The sequence below is a fragment of the Takifugu rubripes genome, chromosome 6 (genome assembly GCF_901000725.2).
Source record: "Takifugu rubripes chromosome 6, fTakRub1.2, whole genome shotgun sequence".
Taxonomy (NCBI): domain Eukaryota; kingdom Metazoa; phylum Chordata; class Actinopteri; order Tetraodontiformes; family Tetraodontidae; genus Takifugu; species Takifugu rubripes.
In genome coordinates, this window is record NC_042290.1 from 10,336,451 (window position 1) to 10,351,678 (window position 15,228).

Below are 15,228 nucleotides of genomic sequence, written 5' to 3' on the forward strand. Positions count from 1 at the left end.
ATGGAATGGAGACAGACAGGGGAACGACGGTCTCCAGCCCAGTATGACCCACTGGCTGCTGGTTTTTAATCACTCCACCAGCGTCCTGAGCATTCTTTAGCTCTCAGAGAGCGACTGCACGCGCTAATTTCCCGCTGCAGTTAGCGTGAAGCGTCCACGGTGCTGCTGTGGGGATTTTACAGTGCTGTGCTGAGGACAGGTCGCCATGGTTGCACTGGCAACAGGAAGTGAGGCGACACATTGGGTAAAAAGAAAAACTCAATACGTGTTAGATGCTGTCTGGGGGGGGGGGGAGGCTCATAACTGGAGGGAGAAAACGTCGCTATTGTGCAAACCGCAAGAGAAAGCGCCGCCTTTAATCTGGCAAATTAGGATTCTTTGTCTTTCTGACAGACAGTGCAGCAACAGATGCCCTTTAATGACCTCTGTATGGGTTCGGACACACAGATGCTGCAGGTGGTTGTGATCCAGGAGGGGTTTTTTCCTGTTCCTGGCAGGGAGGGAGGTGATCTCGGTGAACAGAAAACCCAACCAAACAGTCAGGATGGTGAGAGCACGAGCCAGAACGTGCACATTAGCATGCAGGTAACCCAGATTCCCAGGGTGGACAGGTGGGGCCCTGTACTGCAGCATGCAACCAGTTTGAATTCACTGGGCTGGAGGAGCCATGACCCCCCCCCCCCCCTTCCTCTGAAGTGTTTGATTTGGAACGCCGCCCCGGTCAGATGATCCGAGGGTTGTTGTGCGGCCGACAGACGTTTGTGCCTGTTGCTGCTCTCGTGCTGATGCCAAACGTGCACTGGAGGACACGCGGAGCAGCTGTATGTGTGTGTGTGTGTGTGTGTGTGTGTGTGTGGGGGGGGGGGGGGGGGGGGGTGGCATTCATTTACCAGCTTCTCTCTCACACAGTTGTGTCGTCTCCATCAGTTGTGACGCTTCCTCCAAATGACAGACAGGTTGTGTGTGGTAGAGTTTGCAGAGCTATTTTACTGCGCGTGTGTGTTTATTCATCACCCCCCCCCCACACACACACACACACACACACACACCACCTCCTCCTACCTCTGTTACGCCTCACATGGGTGACACAGGTCTGGACTATCGTGCACGCTGCTCTGCGCTCCATCTGCATCTGCCTGTGAGCCCACAGGGGATTGTGTGTGTGTGTGCGCCCGTGTGTGTGCGTGCATGAGCGTGCACCACTGGGATTGCAGTGTTCCTCACTTACCTCAGCCATTCACATGCACAGCATCACACAGTTGATTCAGCACCTTTGCTAATAGCGCACACTTAAACTGCAGTGGGGAACAGAGGAGGAGTGCTGTAACGAGAGGGAGCCCTGTTTGTTTCTTCTGCGTGCACGGGCACGCGCACGCACGTGTGTCTGTGTGTGCGAATGTGTTGCAGAACCGAGTAAATGTGTGCATCTAGTGTGTGTTTGTGGGAGAAATAAAGGAAGAGAGAGGGAGGGAGGGGGAGAGAGAGGGAGAGAGAGGGAGAGCGAGCGAGCGAGCGAGCAGACGTGCATTAGTGGGAGCTGAGAGGAAGGATGGCTGTGCACGTTTGAACTGCTCAGGAAGGAAGAGTCAAGGCGAAAGAATCCCGGCAGCAGGCAGGGAGGCAGCCAGCCGTCTCACCCGGGGACCCATCTTCTCCATCATCTGCGCGGTATCAGAGAAGGTTGCCTAATGCCCGCTGAAGTGAAGGAGGTAAGTGTGTGGTGGAATGGCTCTGTTTGCCCCCCCCCCCACGATTCCTGCAGAAAACTGTGGCTCTCCACAGCTTTACGTTCTGCCTGTCATAGCGAGCGTGGATCGCGTCACCTCCGCTGCTGCTCGGTGCAGTCTCCTTGTGTGCACGGGGGACATGATGCTGACACCTTCAAGTGTGTGTGCGTGTGTGTGGGCAAGCATGAGGAAGGGGGGGTTGATCTTTGATTGCATTATGACGACAGGGTGTCCCCCCCCAGAGGGAGAACGTTCCTCTCACTGTGGCCCTGATGTATGTGCTGGATGTTTAACTATTTGAGGATCAGAGCAGATCAGAGAGGAACGAGGCTCCGAACCAGAACTTTGGGGGCGATGCTGCATCCTTCTCTGCTAACCGGACCAGACTGGTGGGATTATTGACAGGCAGCGTCCTGGACTGGACGGCAGCGTCGGGCGCCTTCGTCCTGCCCTCCGACACATTCTGACCAACAGATTCAACAGACGGCGGAAGGCCGGCGACTTGTGACCAAGTTGGGACCAAATGGGCTCTGACGTCGGCGCCATGTTGTGGCCACCGGCGGGGGCGCTACTCCGGATTTCCCAGCACACTGTGGATTATAGGTCCGCTCACTCTGGAATGCCTTCGCCACGCTGTAGCCGAGAGATTGGGGGGAGTTCAGAACCCCGGCCTGTGGCCTCTGTGCCCTTGAGCTGGTCACCAAGATCCAAACCCACTCCCTAAATAACAGCTAGGGTGGCTCCACCTGGCCTCAATAGAGAGGGATGATGGGGACTACATGCTGTCTGTCTGTCTGTCTGTCTGTCTGACAGACAGATTGGACCTATTTGCCGGGGGGCCACATGTGCTTTCGTGATGGTGCAGTGAGTTATTTAAATGAGCTTTGACTCATGGAGGCCTGGAGCTTGAATCCGGCCCCCGTCCAGCTTATGATCGTCCCCTCCAACCTAATCAAGCCGTCCGTACAGAGGACAGCAGCACCGTTGCCAGTTTCTCCCGTGTGACTCTTCCATTGCTGCCCCCCCCCCACCGACATATTTTGTGCGGGGATGTGAAGGGCTCTTGTGTTTGCCGTGGAGCGTGCGGCGCTCTCTCCCTCCACAGTTGGGTCATCTGCTCGCCGCAGCCTGATTTAACGCAGCGGAGCCGAGGTCTGAGCACTCGCTCTGTTTCCTGCCGCAGCCTCCCAAAGGCGAGCGCACGTGTGGAGCTCGAACGGCTCCATGATCCCTGCACCCCCTCCAGAGTGTTGTGGATCGGGTGAGGAGAGGGGGAACATTCAAAATTCCTGAAGTGAAAGTCAAATGTGTGGTGCAAGAAACCCACCAAAAGGTGCAGCGTCAACAAATGTCCACTAGAATTAATTATTTGCAATTACAAACCTGCTGAATAATTAATCAAAAACACTTGAACTCAACAAATGGGATCTAATAAAGGAAGAGCCGAGTCTGGTAATTCAGGTCTGATAACAAAGCAGTAGCTGACAGCTCCCATTCCCAGGCTTATATAAGCCAGGGGTGTGTGTGTGTGTGTGTGTGTGTGTGTGTGTGTGGCGGGGGGGGGGTGTCAGCATCTATTTGGAATCACCAAAGCACATAAATATAACAGCTGGTTTTACTGTAAGTGGAAGGTCTCTCTATGTGGATGAGCTCAGGAATCAGATTAAACCAATAAGGACAACAAATCCAAAGGCATTTTTAAAATAAATCTCTGAAAGTCAAAGATGCTGTTTCATCTGCATGTTCCCACAAGTTGAACCCACCTACTAAACTGCAGAGACCCCGAAAAAGACACAACCATGATCAAAAACTGCTTTTTTTGAATCCTGACAGTCCTATTGCTGAAACAAAACCCCTCCTGGTGATATGAGGCCTGTCAGATTTTGTAAATATCAAAGAGCAAATCTGCTTCCAGAAATCTTTTTTTTTCAAAAGCTGTGCAACAAAAGAAAAAGAAAAAGTTCTAATAGCCCCGAATGGCTCCATCACATGTATAATTAAACAAGTTTGTTTAAATGTCATATTTTAAAAGGAATACAGTTCAATGTGTCATAGACGGAGATGCAGTATATGAAGCCTTCCATTAAATATGTCTCTCCACTTGGATTGCAGAGGAAACATCGTCTGATGGACCCTTCTTGGCATCAATTCCTGCACTTATGTTTAAAAATGATATGATAATTTAGTCACAAAGTGTTGAACAGCCATATCTGGTGCTCAATGAGTGTGCTGCGTGCACGGAACGTGTGTTTCAGGAGCAGGGTTCAGAGGGTCCCCCTCCGCTGCCTTTGTCCCAGGAAGTTAAAGGGGCCGGTCCTGAAAACCCATCAGCCAATGAGGAACTGGACACGCCCACTTCCATCATATCGGTAGTGACCTCGACCCCTGAGAGCTCCATGGAGACCGACACCCCGCAGCAGACGGACAATGAGGTTCCTCATTTTATATCTTTTATTTTGACGGTATCGTGGAAAAAAACGTACATTTCCTGCAGTTTTAATCAGACACTGAACACACCTTCAGAACTTTCCTCAGACGACTCCTCCTACTTTATGTTCTGTAATAAGTTAGTAACTCGAACACTCATTAAATGTGACAGAAGTTCAGCCCAAATGGTTCATGCCCCGACTGTAAATATTTCAGGTAATAGACTCTTAAAGATTCTAAAGATAACGGTAGCGGTGCATCCGTCTTTGTAGGAGCCCAAAGCTGTGGAGCGAGAGGCCGAGCGGACCCCCGGCAACAGCCCCTCCACGGAACTCCAGAGGGAGGGTGTCCAAACATCTCATGAGGCTGATCTCACATCGACCAAGAGGATTCAAGAGACCGACGCGACTTGTGAAGCAACCGCAGGAACATCCGAGTCCGCTGCCGCGCCCGCAGTGACCATGGCGAGCCCATTACCCGAGGTGATGCCGCCATCTGGGGATCATCTAGCTAAAGCGGACAGACAGAGCAGAGTGTTCATCCTCCCCGAGAGCTACAGGAGCATCGGGGGTGACATATGTTCAGGGTACGGCAGCCTCTCCCGGACGACCCTCCACAGCTACTGGCCTGCCAAGAACTTCCAGACCTTACCTTTTCTCAGAGACAGCTACGCTCCCGCGGGCCTGAGCGAAGCCGACCAGGCAGCTGCCAGTTACCCAGCACTGGGGGGGATTCACCAGTTCAGACCCATCACCGCCATGGAGCTGCTCAGAGAACCCTCTCGGACCAGGTGAGAGCTGGAGAGGAGCTAGAACTTTACTGACCGCACACGGGAGAAAATGGACTGTTGAGGACTGTGGTGGTTTCCATGGTAACTAGCTGTAGGGTCAAATACAGATCTTTTCTCTATCGGCACTCACACACTTCATAAAGCAAGAACACACACACTCACACACACACACACACACACACACACGTACTGCAGTAGAGAAGGTAGTCAACTCACATGTAACAACACAATCAGGGTTGCTCAACGACCACTTGATTGTGTTCCTTTGAGTCACCTTGGACAACTGACACCTTATATTTTCGGTAGCGACATCAATCAGGAATGATGGCCCGCTGCAAGGTCGACGAATGTGGAAGTTTCAGCGCTTCCTAAGCTCGTGCACGTGGACACAAAAAATAATGCTGATATCAGCCTCAAAAATGAATTAAACCTTAAAAAAACAAGGCTGACGCCTGTGTATGTCTCTGATCCTTCAGAAGTGGCTACGATGATGCGTTCATGGCCCAGCTGGAGGGAAACCTGAATCCCTTCTTCCAGGCGATGTGTCAGGCACACACGCTGCAGTTTGGCCACAAACGCAACAGCATGGTCAGCCTGGAGAGCATCCGCCGGGACCCACGCTGGAGAGACCCCAACCTGCGCGAGGTCATCTCCATGCTCAGCCACCCGATGGACTCGGTCAAGTCCAACGCCGCCGCCTACCTGCAGCACCTGTGCTACGAAAACGACCGCATCAAGCAGGAGGTGCGCCAGCTGAATGGGGTGCCGATGTTGGTGCAGTTACTGGACCACCCGAAGGCTGAGGTCTACCGCAAGGCCTGCGGCGCTTTACGCAACATATCCTATGGGAAAGATCACAATAACAAAGTGGCCATCAAGAACTGCGATGGCATCCAGGCTTTAGTCAGGCTGCTGAGGAAGTGCAGCAACGTGGAGGTGAAGGAGTTGGTCACAGGTAGCAGCCAGTTCCCAGAGAAACCACCTGCGACCCTTTCTTTCATTTTCACAGCTGTTCTCTTCGCCCTGCAGGAACTCTGTGGAATCTCTCCTCGCACGAGCCTCTAAAAATGGTGGTCATTAACAACGGGCTCCAGACGCTGAGCGATGAGATCATAATTCCCCACTCTGGTTGGAGAAAAGACCCAGGAGAAGCTACCAAGCTGCTGAGTGCCGAGTGGACCACAGTCTTCAAGAACACTTCTGGATGTCTGAGGTAACCTCGGCTGCTCTCACAGAACAAACGGGGGATCTAGACTTCACCAGGGTTTTCCTTCTGTTCCCTTTTCTCCAGGAACGTCAGCTCGGATGGAGCAGAGGCCCGACAGAGGCTGAGGGAATGCGAAGGGCTGGTGGATGCACTCCTTCATGCCCTTCAGTCGGCTGTTGTCAACAAGGACACAGACAATAAGGTTGCTAAAGTCATCCCTGGATGTTCCATGTGGTTTTAGTGTAAAGTAAAGAGTGAAGAAGTGAACTAAGGAAACTTTTGGCTTCATCTCGCATCATAATTCTGACCCATAATATTGTTTTTTTAGTTGTTCTGCAACATCAGTAATCAAGAAACTTCTGTCATTGTCCTCTGTGCAGTCGGTGGAGAACTGCGTCTGCATCCTGCGAAACCTTTCCTATCACGTCCACAAAGAAATCTCTGGTGCCGAGCGATTTCAGGAGCCCCATCAGCTCCGGTCAGTGGGGCACCAGAAGAAGAAGCCTGAGCCCGACTGTCTGGGAGGGAAACGCACCAAAGGTTGGTGCAGCGCAACACAAAACCAGATACCCGGAACACTCAAATGACTTATGAACTACCAAGAAAAAACCCTATAGTATGTGTTTACGCATAGGTTTTACCTCGGTCGTCTGTGTTTCCTCATCATTTCATACATTTCACCCCAAAAAACAAACAAAACTACTTCAAATGAGCCTTAATGGCAGCCCCCTTCCCCCCGTCCTTTTTAACTGAAACAGATTTGTTTGCTGATTCCTGACCTATTTAATGCCTTTCCGACTGTATCAGGTTATATAAATTGGCTTAAATTTTGCATTTCGCCCTCCTGGCTAATTGCACAGAATTGATAAATGCTTATCTTAATCCCACGGGAGCTGGACGCTCTTTCCCCGGCATCGTGTAATCTTTGCCCTCTCCTCTTTTCCCCTTCGGCCACGTTAATCAGAGGACTGGTTCCATCAAGGTCAGTCCGCTTGTTAATCCTGAGCATTTGTCAAGGCAGTAGGATGATTCCTTATCCCGTAACACGCTGAGTCTGCTCACGTCTCTGTGACACGCAGGTCGGAAAAACGGATTTATGGACAGAAAATATGGTACAATGGATTTACCCAATGGTAGAGACCAAATGAAAGGTACCTCCGTTTACTTGTGTTTGGCCGTGTTTGAGGGCGACTCATTTCAACGCGACGCCACAGATCGGCTCGAGTTTTATGACAAAAAGATCGAAGACGTGTTTAACTGACGACGCCTAAAGGAGGAACATTTCCGCCGCTGGAAGATTAGAAGCTTGAGCTCGGCCTGGGTACGCTGCCTTTGTTAGGGCCGTTGTTTACTCCTGAAGGTGTTGTGCATATAGAATCCTGCCGATAAAATGACACAATAAATACTAATAATACTAATAATATGGCTGGGTGCACAGTATATAGATGACTGCCAGATTAATGAGATAATAGCTGAGCTGATACCTCCTACGCACCAGTGAATGCAAATCAGACGAGAAGCGATTCGCCGAATAATGACGCGATCGCGTTTGTCCAAACAGGTTTGGTGTCAGCGACAACCCGTGTTTTGTCATCCCTCACTTTGTCACGATCTTCCACTAAAGGTTTGGAGCTGCTCTACCAGCCGGAGGTGGTGAGGCTCTACCTGTCTCTCCTCACAAGCAGCCAGAACCACAACACCCTGGAGGCCGCCGCAGGAGCCCTGCAGAACCTCGCTGCGGGACAGTGGGCCGTGAGTGGATAAAATGAGCTTTTTATTATGTACATCCTTCTCCTTCAGCCAGGTTTCCAAACCCCAAGGACTGACAGGCAACAGTGGAGAGAAAAGATGACTTTTTATACTTGGCTGGAATGAGACACGTTTGCAGGGCTGCACATAAGAAAGGAACCTGCTTTAGGGAAGCTTGTGAAGACCAATTATCTTCTTCAAGCTGATATAAATATAAGATATGTAGGTGTGCTACAAAATACTCACCTGTGTGCCTCTATAACCAGGACATTTTGCCTCTTTGTGCCACTATAACCAGGACATTTTGCCTCTTTGTGCCACTATAACCAGGACATTTTGCCTCTTTGTGCCACTATAACCAGGACATTTTGCCCTTCTCTACCACTATCCCGGTCCATTAACCTCATTTTGCCTTTATACCAGTACATTTACATTACTAATATGTTTAGATAATATAGAAAATGCAGACATTTAGGATTGAATGCAGTTTCATTCACCACTGGAACTTAGTAATGGTCGAAAGGGGTCGACCCTCAGAGGGTTTTCCTGTCCTGCCTGCCTCCTTTGCAGCTGCATCAATGCTGAGAGTGAGCGAGACGATCATTTTAATCAGCCTGCTCTCTCCAGATTGACTTTGTCAGCAGCTGACATGATCCAAGTCACTTGTACTGGAAGGTCCTATGAATCTATGAGCCTGTCAGATGTTGCACTGGGCTGAGATCTAGTGCGCCGTGATTGTCACCATAAGTTAGGATCAGTGCTGAGTCTGCATTCAGATCAAAGGGGCTTTAAAATCCCAACGTTTTCAGATCTATCACACACAGTAGAGCAGTTAGACCCCAGTGATTACTTATGGTATATTGGCTTGGCAATTTGTTTAATGGATTACTTGTGGGAGGATGAATGATTTTTTTTAAAAGGCCTCAAAGGAAAAAAGCAAATGTGAACACATTAAAAACATTAAAACGGCCGTCGCTTGGTTGTTAAACACAGCGCTTGATGTTGGCTCCTGCAGTGGTCCAGCTACACCCGCGCCACAGTGAGGAAAGAGAAAGGGCTGCCTATTCTGGTGGAGCTGCTGCGCTCGGACGTGGACAAAGTGGTGCGAGCGGTGGCCATCGCTCTCCGCAACCTGGCCATGGACAAAAGGAACAAGGACTTGATAGGTAGCGCCAAAGTCCGAGGCTGGTATATTCACCGTGGCTCAAAACACCCTCATCCAAGTTATTTCCCCCTCCCTTTGCCTTTAGGCAGCTACGCGTTGAGGGACCTTGTCGGTAACCTGCCCTGCGGGCAGCAGCACCCGGCCAAGAACCTGGAGGGCGACACTGTGGTGTCTCTCCTGAACACCATCCACGAGATCATCACAGATAGCCCGGAGAATGCCCGCGCACTCATACAAGGGCACGGCGTGCAGAAACTGGTGTCCATCCACAAGTCAAGGTATGGCCGACCCTTTGGAGTGTAAACATCAGCTGCTTGTGAATGCTGTGGGCCTCCTCGGTTTGACCAGCTAAGCTATCTTTAGTGGCAGAAAGAAGGTGAAACAATGTTGTAGGACATCCTGCTCGCTACAGCAACTATTATAGCACACTAAATCTGAATGTTATATGTTAGCGTAGCTGTCATAACTCAGTTTTTATTGTCGGTATCAAGGTGAAAAACCAAGCCAAGTGGTTTGATTAGATTAGCCTGCTACGGTCCCATTGGCTTTCTGCTGAAATGTTTGATTATTTGTTTCCAGCCAATCGGCACGTGAGACCAAGGCAGCTTCCCATGTGCTCCAAGCAATATGGACCTACAAAGAACTTCGAGGCGCACTGAACAAGGCAGGTTGGACCAAGAGCCACTTTAAGGTACAATTGCCTAATTGACAAGAGTGTTGGTTCTTGAACCACGGCAGAGGTGAGAAAGAATTTGTCTTCCAGTGATGATGGTAAGAGAATTGATCTTTTTGGTGTTTCAAAGCCAACAACATCTGGAGTGACGAAGAAATCCAAGAGCGGGAAGCAAGGCGGGGATGACATCACCCTGCCCCTAATGGACAAAACCCAAGGTGAGGTCACCGTGGCGGTCTTCTGTCAGCCAAAAATGTTATTCAATCATCACCGAAGACAAAGAAGAAGCAACCTTTTTCAGTCCCGTGCCATATTTTTCTGAAACACAGGCTTAAAGCGGCGATGAGCTGCCAAGGTTATCAGCGCACGGGCTTAGCTGATTAGCCTGAGCAGCTCGTCCTCGAGGCAGAGCGGCGTGCTCACGCATCACCAGTCACATTTAATTTGAATGTCGTTCTGAAAGGGCTCCCTCTTTCCCACGTCAAGCCCCACCCGCAGCTTTCCCACTGAAAAGGGATTTTCTTTGAGGTCTTCTTTAAGGAATGTGAAAGGAGGATTATAAGAGGAGTTCAGCAACTTGGTCAAGGAGCAGACTGCTGGGATCAAACCGGCAACCCAATTTAGACGAACACATTAAATGCCCAACGATGAACTTTATTCGGTCCCAGAGCCACACATACAGTTCTGGTGATCAGGTGACGGTCATGTGACTGAACAGGAAGAGAAGAAGTCAGTTTCACAACTTTAATAGCACACCCTATATTACATTACCATCCAACCATATTTCTTGATGAAATTAATTTAAAACTAAGAAGATACACACATAACCCCATATTTTCTAAGGGTAAATGGGTCCGGGTTACTTTTGACTCTCGGACCCCCCCACTCCCAGGTGATGTCTGCCTTTTATAATTCCCACACACGAGTGAAGCCCTCTCTCGTTCTTTGAACGATGTTCCTGAAGGATAACGATGTTCTTACGTCCCACTGCAGATGTTTATTCAACTTTAGAGCCAAGAGACAGACTCAGTGAAGGAAAAGGTCCCGTCCTGGAACGAGACGCCCTCCAGGTAATCCCATCATCTTAAACTCTCCACGCATTGGCCCTAAAATGCAGAGAAAAGTGTTTTGACTGTAAGTGTCAGCGATTATGCAAATTGACAAACACCAGTTGTTTGCGTAATTCTCGGCGCAGGCGATAAGTGAGAGAAAACACTTCATCCGAGCTGGCAGGCCTGCAGTGGGCCTCATGGATAACAAACCTCCACCGCTGGACTCCTGGGTGTAAACAACACGGACCGTCACGCCACTTCAGCCAGCCCAAACACGGATCTGTGCCATCTGGTTGTATTTGTGTTGGAGGAGAAGCTTCTGTTAAAGACCCATTTGTTTACAGGAGATGATGTGCCAAATACTCACATCCATGTTTTTTAATAGATGTATCCTGTCATTTAGGATGCTAGACTGTTCTGCACTCATGACGTGTGGTGGATGATGACATTTAAAGTAGCCTAAATATGCAAAGATCAGGATTCCAAAGACGACCGTAGACAGAATATTTGGATTGTCTGGCGTCCTTTATAGCACTTTATAGCCAGTGTGATATGCGGCGTACCCTCGTGCATCCGGGGCTTCATAACCTGCCATATTGTGGGTCACAGATTAAGCAATCGATGCTTTTCCTATCATTAAATTAATCCAAATTACCCAGAATTCTCGTTATTCTCCACAAACCTGCCTTCTGACTAGCTAGAAAATCCCCCCGTTCCATTTATTTTCAGGAAAGGCAAAATGGGATTGTAAATGTGTAACAAAGGACTGTTAATATACCAAACGAAGGTATTTATATTGTAATATTTATTGTAATACCCATGTTATAAAGTGAAAATGACTGATGTGTATCGGCTAACACGAAGAGCAGACCTTGCATACCCACAATACAGCTCTGCTTTGCAGTGGTCTTTTTTGCATTGCAATGTTGAATGAAAAAACAAATAAACTATGTGCATCGTTTCCGCTCGTTTCCTGAACGCTTTATTCCAGTTTGCTACCCCAGAATGTCTGTAAATGGCTCAAACTGATGAACTCGGCACGAATGGGCCTTATAATGATCTCACATTGGGCCAACAGTCAGCATGGAGGCCGATGTGTGCTGGCATCTGACGGGCTTCCCGCTGCAGGCACTTGCATACTGCACACTTGCATAGGCGATGGCATGCAAGATAGTGCCGCTGTGCCTATATATCCATGAGAAGCCATGGTATGCGCTGTCTGGACGAGGCGCCGCAGCCGTGATGACACAGTGCAAACGTGCTTTTCAAATCTAACTTGTCTCATCTTAGCATTTTAATCTCCTTTAATTCACTTCTCGCCTCGGTTGAGAGGGAGCTCACAGTGATGTCAGCGATAGCAGCAGAAGCAAGACAAACCCAGCATTGGCTAAAAGCACAGCGTAATGCCATCAGATCTGGTTTTTCGCTGCATAATTAGCATTCGTAATCCAATTAAAGGTGGAAGAGAGGCACAGATATTGAGTCCACACTGTCCTCTTGTGGAGATTCCAGAGCATTATCTGTTGTTTATTAACTTTGCTAATTGATTGATTCTTAATGAATCACCAAAGGCTGTGAATCAACCTGTTCAACAGATCGCTGGTGAGTGATCTCCATTAGAAATCCATTAGAGGTTTGATTGATGGAAGTGGAGATGATAAGGCTTCATGTCAGATAGCTCTGCTCTGTCTCTCCTGGTGGGTCGAGAGAGAGGAGGGCCAAACAGGGCCAGAGTGACATCTCCAAACATGTCAGCACAGAGCAGCCCTGCCCTCGCGACCAAACCACCAGATCCACGAGGGCAAAAACACTTCTCTTGTCGTCCCCAACGGCAGCCAGTTGTCCCGTTCCAGAGGAGAGTCCTCCATCAGAAGGCTGCAGGTCTCCAACGCATCTTCTCGTCTTTGGACCTTGCGCCTTTCCTCCACTCCTCCCCTCCGCCATGAGCCTTTCCATCTGCTCCATCCTCAGGCTGGACGTCCCGCTGCTGCTGCTGCTGCTGCTCACGCTGTTGTGTTTGGGCTCATGCAGCCCCATCAGCCCCCACAGGCCAGCCGCTGAGAATCCTCTGCTCGATGCCCGCGACTTTCTCAGCCACTTTCTGTCCACCATGAACCTCACAGATCGGAGGCCCCAGCAGGGGCCCCTCGCCGCCCACCACAGGGAGCCGACGGAGTACATGCTGGAGCTGTACTGGCGCTTCACCCAGGACTACACAGCAGCACCCTCGGCCGGTGTGGTGCGCAGCTTTAAGAATGAAGGTAGAGACTTTTCTTGAGTTTTTATTAAACAATGATGAATCCTCCAGTCAAAGAGCTTAAATAAAGGCTTCCTGAGAAATTAAATGTCCTTGAAGGCTTTAAATAATCGGACCATCAAAAAAACACTGATTTAAATGGTTTTTTCTTTTTAAAATTAAGTCTTTCTTTGAACAGTAACAACAAAGCACAGTCGAAGGTTTTGACCTCGAACTCGACTGAGGAACCCTGCTGATATTGTGATTTCAGATTCCTCCCCCAGGAGTGTCACAGCCGGGGGTGTAAGGAGACACCCGCTGCTGTTTAACGCCTCAATGCTCCACCACGAGCACATAACCGTGGCAGAGCTGCACCTTTTCACCCTGGTCCGGAGGGCCCAGAGACCGTCCAGTGGTGCCAACTGCAAGGTGACAATCTACAGAAGACCCGAGGGAGGTGTCCAGACCAGAGAGGCGGGGAAAGAAGGGAGAAGAAGGGGTGAGGAGGAGGTGGGGGAGATGCAGGGCTTAGAGGAACTGATGACACAGCAGATCTATGCCAAAGACAACAGCTGGGTGTCCTTTGACCTGACTCATGTGGTCGCCCTGTGGCTGAGGTCTGGGTGCTCAGCTCACAGACTGGAGGTTCACATCACTGCAGAGGAGGAGGGGGCCACACCAGAGGTCACAGAGGTGGGGGGGGACCCCGCGGAGGTCGACATCGACAGGAGCCTGGAGGGGAAACACAACGCAGCCATCATCGTCTTCTCAGACGATCAGAGCAGAGACCACAAACTGGACAAACAAGAGCTCCAGCAGATGATGGAGCATGAAGACGACCTCTGGAGCCAGGTGTCCCGGCACCACGGGGACGGACGGGACGAGCAGCCCCACCTCTGGTCCAGTTTCGTCTACGACACGCCTCCCCGAGTGCGTCGCAGCGCCAGAAGCGAGCCGTGCAAGAGGCGCCCGCTCTTTGTGGATTTTAAAGACATCGGCTGGGACACGTGGATTATCCAGCCTCTGGGCTACGAGGCCTACGAGTGCAAAGGTGCGTGCAACCCGCCCATGACCTCCGAGGTCTCGCCTACCAAACACGCCATCGTGCAGTCGCTGCTGAGCGCCAAGAGCCCGAAGAGGGCGTCACGTGCCTGCTGCGTCCCCACCAAGCTGGAGCCCATCTCGCTCCTTTATCACGAAAACGGCGTGGTGACATTCAAACACAAGTACGAGGGGATGGTGGTGGCGGAGTGTGGGTGTAGATAATCCTGCAGAGATTAGAGGGGCGCAGACCGTTCCACGGGGACTCACAACAACTTTGCCTCTTTGTCGCCACAGAACCCGGCGCGATGGAAGGAAAACCCGCTCGAGTTGAAGAATATTGCACTAACCACAGCTATCAAATGGAAAATCAGAATGGTTTTTTTCTGGGTGTCATTTTACCGTCCAAACTGCTTCGTATTTACCTACAGCGGCGTGTCGACCTAGTCGTAACCTTAGAGATGGGGAATCTGTAAATTTGTAATTAAATGTGTTAGTTGTAATTGTGTTATTGTCTTCCACAACTGTGCCGCACAGCTGACGTGAGTTCATGTAATAACTGACTAGTTTTTGGGTAGTTTTTTTTTTTTGTATTTAATATTTAATTTGGTTCAAGGATGTCAGAAGGGAGAGTGTGTGTGACCTTGAACCTCCTGGTAACCTTCAGCCTAAGCCTGAACTATCTGAGGAGAAAGAAGACGAGTATCTGCTCTCATGAGACAGCGAAACGTTGCATTCTGGGCCGTATTTAAGCGTCTAAAGCTGATTGTTCTTCATTTGTAAATGCTACATTAGGTCCTGCATGTTGGAGCATGAAATAAAACATATGGAAAACGACTGTTCCCTGCGAGCTGCTTCTTATCTCAGCCTGTTTGGGCAGGTATCCTCAACTCCCCGTCACACTAACGTCGCATGCCTGGCGGGCCTCGACCCCGCCACCGCGATAAGGAGGTGTCGGAACCCGTAGGTCGCCACTCAGGACGCGCCGCCTCGCCGAGTGGCACCTTTTGTGAAAACGTGGTGTCAGATTCCTGCTCACCAGCGTGACAACCCTGCCATCTTGGTGACCCCTGAAACCTCCCACTTCCTTTTTCTGACAGCGGCCCGCTGACGTCCTTATCGAGGCCTCTGCGGCAGGACAAATGGAAAATACATGCCACA

General features: G+C 50.1%; 2 protein-coding genes across 4 annotated transcripts; both read left to right on the top strand.

Moving 5' to 3' along the window:
• The first annotated feature begins 1,509 nt into the window (after nucleotides 1-1,509).
• On the top strand, nucleotides 1,510-11,751 carry LOC101062173 (armadillo repeat protein deleted in velo-cardio-facial syndrome homolog). Of its 3 annotated transcripts, XM_011604942.2 has the most exons (16): nucleotides 1,510-1,709; nucleotides 3,983-4,159; nucleotides 4,427-4,944; nucleotides 5,421-5,899; nucleotides 5,974-6,157; nucleotides 6,236-6,353; nucleotides 6,532-6,691; nucleotides 7,116-7,133; nucleotides 7,231-7,302; nucleotides 7,776-7,903; nucleotides 8,916-9,066; nucleotides 9,151-9,343; nucleotides 9,645-9,756; nucleotides 9,869-9,956; nucleotides 10,732-10,808; nucleotides 10,934-11,751. In XM_011604942.2, the coding sequence occupies exons 1-16, from the start codon at nucleotides 1,689-1,691 to the stop codon at nucleotides 11,024-11,026; spliced, it is 2,589 nt and encodes an 862-aa protein (XP_011603244.2). In that variant the 5' UTR covers nucleotides 1,510-1,688; the 3' UTR covers nucleotides 11,027-11,751. The 3 variants fall into 3 exon arrangements, with proteins under 3 accessions (XP_011603244.2, XP_029693031.1, XP_029693032.1); XM_029837171.1 differs by lacking the exon at nucleotides 7,231-7,302; XM_029837172.1 differs by lacking the exons at nucleotides 7,116-7,133; nucleotides 7,231-7,302.
• Nucleotides 11,752-12,732: 981 nt separating this feature from the next.
• On the top strand, nucleotides 12,733-14,947 carry LOC115250232 (bone morphogenetic protein 10-like). The gene is made up of 2 exons (XM_029838038.1): nucleotides 12,733-13,051; nucleotides 13,298-14,947. Exons 1-2 carry the CDS (start codon nucleotides 12,733-12,735, stop codon nucleotides 14,290-14,292), a joined length of 1,314 nt encoding a protein of 437 aa, XP_029693898.1. The 3' UTR covers nucleotides 14,293-14,947.
• The last annotated feature ends 281 nt before the right edge of the window (nucleotides 14,948-15,228 follow it).